This window comes from Nyctibius grandis, chromosome 7 (assembly GCF_013368605.1).
Source record: "Nyctibius grandis isolate bNycGra1 chromosome 7, bNycGra1.pri, whole genome shotgun sequence".
Taxonomy (NCBI): Eukaryota; Metazoa; Chordata; class Aves; order Nyctibiiformes; family Nyctibiidae; genus Nyctibius; species Nyctibius grandis.
In genome coordinates this window covers 43,086,752-43,098,964 of record NC_090664.1, presented here as the reverse complement: position 1 = coordinate 43,098,964, position 12,213 = coordinate 43,086,752, and the positions used below count along the sequence as shown (strand labels likewise).

General features: G+C 36.8%; 1 protein-coding gene across 10 annotated transcripts in view; it reads left to right on the top strand.

Annotated features, from left to right (window-relative positions):
- The window catches only part of ARHGAP12 (Rho GTPase activating protein 12), a 79,126-nt gene that overhangs the window by 36,948 nt on the left and 29,965 nt on the right, over nt 1-12,213 (top strand). For 6 of the 10 annotated variants that reach the window (XR_011048529.1, XM_068404954.1, XM_068404955.1 and 3 more), the window contains 2 exons: nt 3,477-3,617; nt 5,226-5,306. Coding sequence is in view for 9 of the 10 variants with exons in the window: in XM_068404954.1 (XP_068261055.1) it covers nt 3,477-3,617; nt 5,226-5,306 (222 nt within the window). In the remaining variant the exon portion in view is untranslated. The remainder of the gene's footprint in view (nt 1-3,476; nt 3,618-5,225; nt 5,307-12,213) is intronic. The other 4 variants (XM_068404957.1, XM_068404956.1, XM_068404952.1 and 1 more) reach the window with 1 other exon arrangement.

Below are 12,213 nucleotides of genomic sequence, written 5' to 3'. Positions count from 1 at the left end.
TTTCTGTTCTTCATTTGGGAGTGTACTTTACACTACGCTCTTCTTGTTTGCCTTTTCATTTGTGACTTCTGAGTACTTAAACCAGAATATTTAGGGTAAAGGTTGAGATCTGAGGCTAAGCTACAGAAAAATAGGACATCCCAAATTTTGTCTGATTATGAAGGCTTAGAGCAGGTATGTCTTAATAATTAGTAAAAACAGATTTAATTTATAATGAAGTTAAGTTGCCTTTTACACACTAGTTTGAGTTATGCTCATTCCCTTCAGATTTAGTAGTAAAAGAGCATATGCAGGAAGGTTAAATGCTAGTTGTATCTCTACTGATTTGTCCTCAGAGGAACTTGTATCATATTAGGTAGCAAAATGGCAAGGTGACATAATAATGAGAACTGTGAATGATCATATTATTCTAGTATATGTATAATATATTAGAACATGAAGTAGCTTGTGGTTGGTCTTAGAACATTGTGATTAGGAAATTGCATTTTATTGGATAATTAAGAATAGGCAAAATTGTACCTAATTTGTCAAAGACGTTGGTAACAGATATGGCACAAAGAAAACTGTTGTATGTTATGGCAGTTATTTGGATGGGGTGGGGAGAAGCAGTGAAGTCTCATCGACAGGGCCTCTAGGGAAGTGTATAAGACTTTGGAATTACAGATAAAATTTATCAGAGGTAGTGACTTGTTAACATGGTTGACGAAGGAGTGCTTGACAGTAACTGGGAGAAATTTGTCAGATAGTAAAGTGATTTAATTAAGGTGGCCTGTAAAAGGAATGAGATGTCATCATATCAGAGAAAGGCAAACCTCTGATACCTAGCTAGGAGACCATAATGTGAAGTAGAGACCAACAAATTAACCAGCAAGCTGTAGAAAAGCAACAGGATTTCATTTAAATTGAAAACTACAGTTAAAATTTGTGGCCAAGATGCAATTTTGTTCCCTGTTTTTTGTTTCTAAATAGACAAAGGGTAATAAAGGGATGCTAGCTTCTTTGATTAGTCAGTATTCTTTCTTATTACTTTGATTTTTAGAAGTAGTAGTAACTTTGAAAACTAGACTGGTTAAGTGAGAGAAGAGTAGAGTCTAACTGATCCTTTTTTTATTAAATGCAGAGTGATTAACTGGTCTCTAACCTCAAGAGTTTTCCATGTAAATGGAAAAAAAGCCGAGAAAGACAGTAGAAGCAATGATGTGGAGGACCTTTTCTGTAATTCCCTTTAGTGTCACAGCAAGGTTCTTACAAGGTGTAAGGTTGGGCAGCTGTCTGCTTAAGATGGCTTTATTTAAATGTGGTATAGTATAATTGGGGGTGGGACTGAGAAAAAGCATGGATGATACCTAAAAAGTGTATAGGCAGTTAATACTGAAAAAGCGTTGAAAGTTAAATAGAAAGTTGCTGAACATGGTTTGGCCGGTGGTCTCTAACTCCCGTTGATGCAGCTTTAGCAGTTGCTCATACTAGCTGAGGGATAAGGAGAGCCTTGGCTTGTTAAACTTCGTAACAACTCAAGAATTTCGTTTAAGTTTACGTCTGCAAAGGCTAAATTCCTATATTGTATGGTATGTGAGACTAGTTAAGCCTTGAAACATCAAGACTATTATTATATGGGTGCCTTATAGATAGACACATTAAAAGTCATTCTTACTGAACAACGGTGGTTTTTGTGGGAGAATTCTTATTTTTAAGTCTTCTGGTTAGTTTTGCATGTGTACAGTGCTTCCTCAGTATCAGGAGTTGCTTAGAAGAGGCAAATACAAATGCATTATGTTATTCGGTCATAATTCCTGTTAATAGTAATAATAAAAATGTCCGAAGTCTGCTACTTTGATTGAACAAATGCCAATGCACTTAATATTTAACCATTAAAACATAATGTAAACTTAAATATGTGTATACAATATAGCTGTCTTATAAAACTGTAGTTCATATGGGGCCAACAGCCCTCTTACCAATTCCTCAGTCTTAATTCTTTGTGTGCAAAAATGAGACTGAAGTCTACTTATTTTTTTGCCGCAGTGGTTAGAAATTCGCACTTCAGATTTTCATGTTACCCCATGTACAAGAGAGGTAGCACTGTTTAATCCATAGTTTGATGCTCACATTCTGTAGGCTGTAGAGGACACTTAACATGAAAAATGTATTTTGTTAATGACCCAAAAATTTCCCATGGGTTTTGCTGTCCTGGGTAAGGTGGCTCGTGTCAGCGCAGGGAGTTTGTGTTGCACAAGTGGTAAGGTACTCGGAAAGGTAACACCAAAAACCTATGGAATAATCATTTGGAAACGTCACTAAACACAGTCTCTAAAAACACTGACTTAGAAAAACTGGTGAGTTTTTGATACCTGAATATTTTATTGGTGAAGTTAAAGCTTTTCAGGAGAGGTTTTTTCCTAGTTTAAAATTGAAATTCTGCTTTTCTCCTGCTGTATAGTTTTCCTCAAAACCCTTATACTTGTGTTACTGAACCTTAGTCAATATTTAACTATCCTTTTCTGAATAGCAGGATGTGTTCCCTCTCAAGTGTTACGCCTCCTACTAGCCGAGGATCCAAGATAGTGTGAAAGGAAATCTGCGCTGAATTCCCCAGGAGGCTGTGGTGCAGAGATATTGTTGTGGGAGATGAATGCAGGGATTTTTTTTTTTTTATGGATGGAATGGATGCCTTGAATAATGACTGCAATACATTAGCAAGGAGATGAACAAGGTGTACTAGGGAACTTAAATTGTTTGACATGTGTGTACAAAATCTTTTTTTCTACTTCACACATCAAACTTGTTCCTTACATTATGATTCACTTCTACCTTCAGAAAATAATCTTACACCTCAGCCAGCTGTGCCTGCAGTGATAGAAAGCCTTGCTTTGGAATTGCTCATTATCATGCATGTCACAGGTGGAAGGAGAGTGGAAATTCCTAATATTTCAGGATACATTGCACAAGTACAGTGAAGTGCTGGGACCTACAAAGGTGCAACTGGAGATTCAAGTTGCCCTTAATGATTATTGTCTTTCCAGATACTGTTTGGGAAGGGAAGAAAAGGATTTAGTTAGGACAGCTGGGATGTTGCCAGAAAACCAAGGTAGCAGGTCTCCCAAGTTTTTGGGGGCGATGCAGATTACTAAAGTGAACTCTCTTCGTCATTCAGTAGTGTAAATCTGTGGGAATAAAATTTAGATCAGCAAAAAATCAGAGGTTAAATTTGAGTAGCTGAAATCTGGTATAGTAGAATTAAAAAAAAATTGTATCAATACAAATCAGTTGTTTTGAAAATATTTTGAATTGCCTGGCAATTACCAAATATTTCTGTACTATAAAAATGCATCTCTTATTTTCTGATGTAAGGTACAAAAATGTGAACTCCCTGCAATTTATTACTATTCTCTTTCTAGCCAAATAATCTGTGATCTTTCAGATTTTAAAGCGCTTTCATTCTCAAAACTGCCTTGTATGTTTCTGACTACTTGTAGCACCTTTCGTCAGAAGAAAACGACCACAGTTCTTGTTACAGCCAGTCAGATAGTCAGTATGGTTCTCCTCCAAAGGGTTGGTCAGAAGAGTTGGATGAACATGGTCAAACCTTATATACCAATGACTATACTAATGAAAAGGTACTTTTTCCTTCTTCTCATCATGCTCTACATCTTTTCCACTATTTCACTGTTACAAATGCAGATTTCATTTCTAGAAGTGAAAAACATTCCTCAGCAGTATCTCCTTTTGTTTTTAAATATGCACGAAACTTTAGCAACTGAACTGACTTTATTTTCTTATGTATGTTCTTTACTATTCAGAAAAATGCTTTTTTATTTCCAGTTGGGTATCAGATTATATTACATGAATATATAATGTATAATTTTTCAATTCCTGCCTTCCCCCCCATCCTCTTGCTTACACTTCAGGAATGAACCTTCATACCAATATAATGTTTTTCTTACTGTCTTTTAGGAGCTTTTCTTGTCTACATAGGCCTTCCAGATAGGATGATTTTGAACTGAAAATAAAGCTGCTTTATCAGTTTCATCCTTTACTTTATTACAGGTTTTCAGTGTTGCTTTCAGATCTAGGCAAACTTCTTAACTAAACCATAGCTGTGTTAGCAGATTTGTGTTCTATTCAAATTATCTAATTGCTACTGACAATTTACTGGGATTCTGGGCATGTCATAAAAATTTCTCCCCTGTAGGATAAATGACAATATTTGTTTTATTTGTAAAGCAGTCCATTTTTCTAATTGTTCACTACAGTTGCATTTTGGTTTTTTAACTTCAAAAAGTGTTTATTGAAAGAGCAGTTTGTTTGCAGTCTTATAGCACCACCTCTTCAGTTTATATATGCAAGTTTTTTTTGAAAGATGCTTTTAATTAATTGAGTTTTACATCAGTTTAGAATTTTATCCTGCTTTATCTATTTCTGCTAAACATCTGTAGAGCACATACCTATGTTCTGGCAAATATGAAAACTTTTTTTTTTTTATTGCACTGGGTTTGATAGAAAACAGTGTTTCCTATCACAGTTTATTGGAAGGTGATCTTGTGAAACCGACTTGACCCAAGAGCCTTGCTGTGAGTGTTTCTGTGCATATTTTTGTGCAGTCTTCTTGTAGAATTTTGCTCACTTCAGTTCTTTCCTTTCTGCATAACTAGTCACAGTTGTCATAGTTTTACCTTTTTGCTTGTGGGAGTTGCGTATAGAAGTTACAGAAATTATATTATATTCTTCATGATTTATTTAGGAACTGCATCTCATGTTCCTGTTGACGTTTTAAAAATGGATCTGTTCAAGCAGTGCAATTATCTTAAATTATCAGCAGTTGCTGGTTGAGCTTCTTGTAATTCTGTAATTTTATGTATAAAATCCTTAAACGGATCTGACGCAAGATTGTGCCTCTTTAAACTGACACCGTAATGTTGATAAGAGTGAGATATGCCATCTTCAAAAATACCTGTTTATGATAATCTCTTATGTGATATTGCAGGACTATTTTCTGAGGAGTTACAAAAGGAAAAAATATTAGTGAACCTGAAGGCAGGAAGCTGAAAACTTTGTTGCTCTCATTGCTGAATAACCTTGGTTAGTTAATGGTGGTCGTGCATGAGTCACTGCTGAAATGGATGGAACTTTATTAAAAATTAACTTTAAATCCCAAGTATCAAAGATTTACTATGTTACGACTGTCACACTGATTACGTTTCCTATCATCACATTTCTTTCTACAGTGGATAAAACATGCAGATGAACAAGGTAGACCATACTACTACAGTGCTGATGGTTCCCGATCAGAATGGGAGTTACCTAAGGTGAGTGACCTAAAAAAGAAACTTTGACAACTTGGGGCTTTCCCCTCCTCCTCAATAGATGTTCTTTGCGGCCTTTAATGGGAATTATTCACAACAAGAGGACTTATTATATTGTGTTTGGTTATTTCTGGCATTTTTGTGAAATTTCTGATTGTGAAGAGAAGACATATACTTAAGGACGTGAAAATGGATGTATGTAACTTCAGATGTCAAAGATGATCTTGTACCTTTGCTGATCTGAGCATTTCATGAAAGGCTACAGAATAATATCTGTGACTTTGCTGTGATAAAGAAAACCTCTACAGGAAAAAATAAATTTTTTTTACTGTAAAATATTAATGAAAAACTGTAGTCTGTTTTTAGTATCCTCCAAAATGCATTATTTTTTCTGTCATGAATTTCTAAATTTGATGATTTAGGTGTTTTTCAACACCTGTCTTGTACAGACAAGTGTTGAAAAGTTTCAGCAGAGTTTTGTGGTATCTTTTGAGGATGACAGAGTTTCACCAGAAGTGTGTTCTGGTATTTATTAGTTTTGTAATGAAAATAGGGATTTGTAGGAAAGTGACAGAGCTGGGACACTTGGTAGTCTGGGGATGTACCTAATACTATTCTCATTTTCACTTTGAAAAACTATAGGACATTTGTCATAATGATGTAGCTGTATACACCTTTCCTGCTATTAGGATGTTTGTTCAATCCTACATAGTAAGGTGACCATAAAAAAAAAAGTTTCACACAGAACTGTGTGCATAAGTATATGGAAGGGCAGGTTTCTCAATTATTGTTTCATCAGTCCCAAAATTGGTGTCTTAAGTCACTTCCACTTAGAAAGGAGCAACCTTAATAGAGAGTGCGTTCATAATATTCATGAGAAAACATTTACATTGAAATCTCTGAATGAAGGTATATACTAGACTGTTTTGTTACATCAGTAAAAGAATTTGTGTCTAAGTCACTGAAGAGTTGAGTTAGCTTTGTGAATTCTCCTATGTTGGTCTAATGTGTTGGATCACTTAAATTTTGTAACATGCATAAACCTAACAGTGTAATCTGTAACTATTTGGTTTAGAAGCTACTTAGCTATTGATTAGCTGTTAGGTTAATTAGAAATTGGAAAATCTGCTAGACCAGGTTTTACCAGAAGCAGCTGTTCAGTATGTATAACTGAAGCTGACTTTGGGGAATGATGTCTTGGGTACTTGATCCTATGACTTCTGCAGTGCAGAAAGTTTTGACTGTAAGAAGTTGATTTCCACTAAAATAGATTGGGTTTGGATTTGAACTAAATAGCAAATGGAATTGGCTTTAATCTAACTACATTAAGCAGTTTCCTTGAAAATTATTTCTCATGAACCGTTTGGGCAGAATGTACTCTTTAATTCCTTCTTGAAACTGCTAAATCTTAGGTGGCAGCAAATATAAGGTTAACAGAAGTAAATGAGCAATTGACTCTTGGATTCACGGTCCAAGAGCCTGTGTATTTCCAGAAATCCTTAGCTTTTGACTTTAAATGCTGTGCAATAGGTTAAATATTTCATCAAAAGATTTAGCTAATTTATGTAACTGTGTATCTGAAGAGCACACAGCAGAGATGTTACACTTGAGAGTAACTGTAGTGTGATTGAAGATTAGTCTCTCGAAAATCTTACTGAAGCTGGTTCCAGAAGGGCTTTGGAACAAGTGAGTTGGAAAGACAACGCAAACTGCAGAACTGCTTTGAAGAAAAATAATCTATATTGAAAACTCTAATGAGCAGCGAGAGAGAAAACCATAGAAAGATGTCAGCATTGTAACTCTTGCTTAAATGAAAATTAATCTACTAGGAAAAAAAGCCTACTCTTGGTTAAGGTTTTTTTTTTTTTTTGGGTCGGTGTATTTAGTTCAAATACAGCCTTCCAAAATTTGTTGTGAAATAAAGTGATGGAATATCATGGTCATGCAATGCTCTTAAACCAGAAAAAGAAGGGAATCCTTTTATTAGGTGGTTCTTAATAAATGACAACTTCATTAGAATGAAAAATCATCCAGAGGTTTCTGGAAATAGCACATTAGATGAGCTAATACTTATATATTAAAAATCTTCACTGTGATAGCATTAACTGTAAATGTGAACGTGCTCAGGAATAACACTTCCAGTATTCTTGTACGTGTGTTAAAAATTGTGAGGGTAAGTGCTGGGGAGGGCAGTTACAAAACAAATTACTTTAGACAGTCTCATAGAAAGCCCTCCAGTCACGTGTGTTTAGATAACATTTAGGAATAGCTGAATGCCTCTGGCTAAAAGTGACGTCTCAGATGGAGTAGCTTTGACAACTGCCAAAGAGTCTATTAAGGCTCATCATGAGTGTGACCCAGCTTTTTGCAGTGGAAGAGAAAAGCATACTGAATTATTCTTTAAAATGGATAATAATCTTTAACCATAATTTGTGCTACATCTTGCAAAAGACTTCGAGTTTTCTCCTATGTCTTCTGTTGCATTCAGTTGTTGGTTCTTGCCAATTAAAAAAAAAAAAGGAAATAAACCAGCAAATAAAAGTTCATTAGTGTGTAGATCACTGTGATAGAATATGTTTATTTCCTGTGTAATGAGTGAATATCTAAATCATGTTGAGAAATGCTACAACCCTATTCCAGAAACCTCGTTTTCTAATATGAGTTTTATAATTTAAGCAAAGGAGGAATCTGTATTAAGGGGGGGAAATGTTAAATGGATCTCAGGAATGAGAGCTCTCTAATTTCTAAAGTTTGAAAAAGGTAATCTATGAAAATGATGAAAAAAGTGAGGAAAACTATGTAATAAATATTGAATAAGTAGCCCAAAGGGGAGGTAGAGAGGACAACCTAATAAAAATTGGAGATTAATGGTCTCTCAAATTTTCAAAATGCGTTCCTAGGCTGATATCCAGTATAACAGCGTGATGCTTGGCCATCCTCTGATTGAGCTCTCAGATCCACGAATAGACTTTGAAATAAAATGCATGTACTATCAGCATCTGGAGTGAACTCACAGTTTTGGTGTTAATATTTACAGACTGTGATATTGCAATTACACTTTCTCAGAAGTTCCTGCAGCATTAGCTCCCCTTGCTGTGTCCGCAGAGGAAGCGCTAGGTAGAGGAGCTTCAGTTTTGGCAGTCTTAATAGACCAGCAGTCCATTAATTCACTCTGTGTGCTGTCAATGTTGAGTATGAGCTCAGGGGCCTCAAGTCTGATAGTCAGGGGAATGATTTTCCTGCTGGAGACCTGAATGCTGTCAAACAGAGCATGCTATCTGAAAAATTCCAGTAAAACATGATGCAGGTAGTATCAGGAATATATCATACGATTCAATGGTGAAAGAAAATAAAGATGAGAACATGTAGATGGGGCCTGGTTGTCTTACGGTAAATTTGTCTTGTTCTGAGCTGTGCTACTTGATTTGAGGTAACATAATCGTGTGTGTTGGCATTCCTGTCTGTTGTAAGTCAATGCACTAAACAGTATCATTAGCAATAGTGACTCATCTTTGCATTCTTGTCATAAAATTTAGGTTTGCTTGGTGAAAGTTGAGGCAGTCTCAGCTGATGTGGGGATCTAGATGGTTTTTAAGGACAAAAGTGCAAGTGATATGACAAACCTGAGATAAGTATGAGAAGGCAGTCAGATTTTTTTTTTTCTTTAATTTGTATATTTGTTCTCAAAAGACCTGGTCTGGTCTTCCTCATTTGTCCTGGTGTTTGGTGGTTCCCACCTCCCTTCCTCCCAAATAAGAAGAGTGGGGGGAGATTTCCCCCAGCTTTTGCTTGGGCAAGCAGCAGGGCCTGTGGCAATCAGTGCTGATTTGGAGCTCTTCTTCAAAGATCAGCAGTTTTAGAGATCCTGAGGGTTAGAAGGTGAAGCAGTGGATGTCCAAGGCAGCAAAGTGACCAGGGTGGGTTATCCAGAGGTGTCTTTCAGTCACCTGTACATTAGAGATTGAGCTGCTTGTCCCAGTGGTCTCCTCATTCTGTGTAGGTTCTGTTTCTTCAGTGTGGCTGGTGCCTCCAGCTGCTGCCACCCAGATGTCCTGTGGCAGAGAATGAGGAATCTTCCTTCCCTGGAGAAGGAAGGGGAATGGGTAGGGATGAAGTCCTTAAAACGACAAAAATTATTCTTTTTTACTTCTGAGGATTTAAGAAAAACATGTTTTGGATTTAGCTGATGAGAAAAGCAAATGCTGTAACATAGGTGTTAAGTCCATCACAGCACCAAAAAAGTTAATTCAAAGCCAGTGACAGTAGTAGCACTAAAGGGTGGTTTTGTTCTGAGGCAACATTAAAAATTTTTTAAAAAAAAAAATCTTCTGTTTCAGACAGTCTTACTGGGACAACCGCAAATAACATGGTAGAGTATATAGGAGTGCTAAAGGGTACTAGAGTACCAGGATATTTTTAAATGCTGCTGTTTTGATCTCTAATTGCAAGAAGGTAAAGTAAAATGTTTAACTTTGGGTATTTACTAACTTTCACTGTCTGTTGTTTCCCACTCTTTTCTCCCTTCACCCACCAGTTCTTTTTGTCTGCCTGAGGATGTTAAGGAAACCAAGAAGAATTCTTTTTCTGTTTCTTAAACCTGACAGATCTGTGTCATCTCCTTAAGAATGGGGACAACTGCTACAAATAACTCAGAGGTGTTACATTTATTTCCATCACAATTAGGCTAGGACAGAGCCTTGAGCCATGCCAGGTATCAGGTTAAAATTAAATATAAATCACTTGACCAGTTGAGAGGGTTAGAAAATTTTATAGCAAGGCAAAGAAAGCTTTTAAGTAGCTGGTGAAGGCATTGAACAATCTCAGCAGTGAAAATAACCCTGTGTGACCTCAATTTACACCACTGGTGTCCTTACTCTACACCAAGAGCTGTTGTAACAAGAAGTCTGTGTTACTTGATGCATGCAGTCAGAGTGTGAACAGCTTGCTCATGTCCTCCCTTCCTCATAGGAGATGCTCCCAATGGAGTGGGGAACAAACAGGTGGTGTGATGGGGGAGCTAATGTAATGGGACAAATTTGAGTTTGTGGAGGATTTTCAAGGAGCAGCAGTGTGTGTATTTGGAGTTGTGTGCTACATTATCAAAAGCTTTAGAATTAAGAAAATAACATAGTACCCTAAGACGACGCTATTAAGGCATACGGTGTAGCAGACATTGTCCTACCAGGCAACGTGTAGTCTTGAATGGGTCAGTTCTGTTGTAGTGTATGGCCCTTGCCTGAGCTCTGACTTCAACATTACACCAAAGCTTAGGCATAGAAAGCCTGCTTAGAGTTGTGTAATAATAAGACTTTGAGTGAGGGTAGGAGAGCCCAACCTAGTTGCTTATCGTTGCTGATAAACAGTGGGAAATAGCATTGTAAATGCCTATAGGGGACAGCTCTGAAGGTAGTAGCCTGTAGTGTCAATAAGTGAATCTGACCTGAAATTGTTCTGCAAGGCTTTTTGAACTAAGAAGATTGGATGGGGGCTGACCAGAGAGTAGCAGGGGTGGTGTCATCTGACCTGGCTAGGCTGCTAGCTCTGGCTGCTTCTCGCTAGCCAGTGGACTCTGTGTGATCTAGGGGATGGCCAGTTCAATTGGATAATGCAGAGTTTGAAACAGTATCTGTATCTCACTGTGATTCTCTTAGGAGATCACAGATCAATACATTTATTTTAAAAGTGGAGGCTTGTCTTGAGCTGAGAAATACATCAGCTTTTTCTTTTTTCCCCCCTTAGCAGTATGTTCTACTATTTTTAATTAATAAAACAAACAAAAAACAAACAAAAAAGCCCCCCAAAAACATAAACACTTGAGCGAAAAATGTTTACGTGACGCCTCTATTGTGAGAAAATGGGACAAATATGTCAAATGTTCCCTTTAAAGACTTGTCAGTTTAGTAACACTGTATCACCAATGCAAATTATTTAAGCTGCTAAGGTGCATATAGCTTGGTGTTCCTGAGTTGTTAGCAGTGCTTTGTTAATGAGGTCCATATACTGTTGCTTTGCTTTCTTGTTAAATATGTTTTGTAAAACTAGAATTTCATATTACTTTATAGGTCTTTCTACTTCAAGATGGGGTTGTCTGTTAGAGGAGTTAACTCCTGATGGCTTGTGATGGTATCAAAAGCACCTTTTAAACAGAGATCACCTGTAATTAGGCTTGTGCCCATATTCTAACTGTTAACGTAGACTTAAATTCAAGATAAATTACTTTAAGTCTTTAACTGTTTAAACTTAAACTCCTCAAGTTACTCAAATGGAAAGTTCATGGAGGATTTCCATAAATAATATTCACCAGTGTCACCGAAGTGTATATCTACTTCTGAAATAAACGGTTCTGTTTCATAGCAAGAAATATATTTGAATTGACCACTTGAATGCTTTAGAACTGCTGCAAGGAACGCTGTTTGTGGCGACCTTCTGTGATTTAGACATAGCTTTGCTGAAAATTGTTTAGAATTTAGTTGTAATACGGGTGGGCAATTTTGCTGCGAATTGCTTAGCTTGGTGCCATAGCTTGAGTTGTAGGAGCATCTGCAGAGTGTATATTTCTACAACAAGAAGGTAAGCTAGCATTAGATTCCTTGCAGCAGTAATGATGGTTCAGCTTTTGATTTAACAAGGGGACAAACTGAGGGTTGCTTAAACCTCACCATTGTAATGTAGCAGTTGTCATGTAAGTGTAAATGTGCTGAACCCAGTGCAAAGTCAGTGCAATCTCAGAAGTGAATTTCTGCAGTGACAACTGCAATACATTTCTGTCTGTGCATGAACTACCAAATTTTATTCTCAGTACTGCAAGATCCATTCACCTGGGAGTATTTTACTACTCTTGTGCATGTTGAAATAATTTAATGACACACTAAAGTTAGTTACCTTTTAAGCATCTGTTGACTTAGTGGAG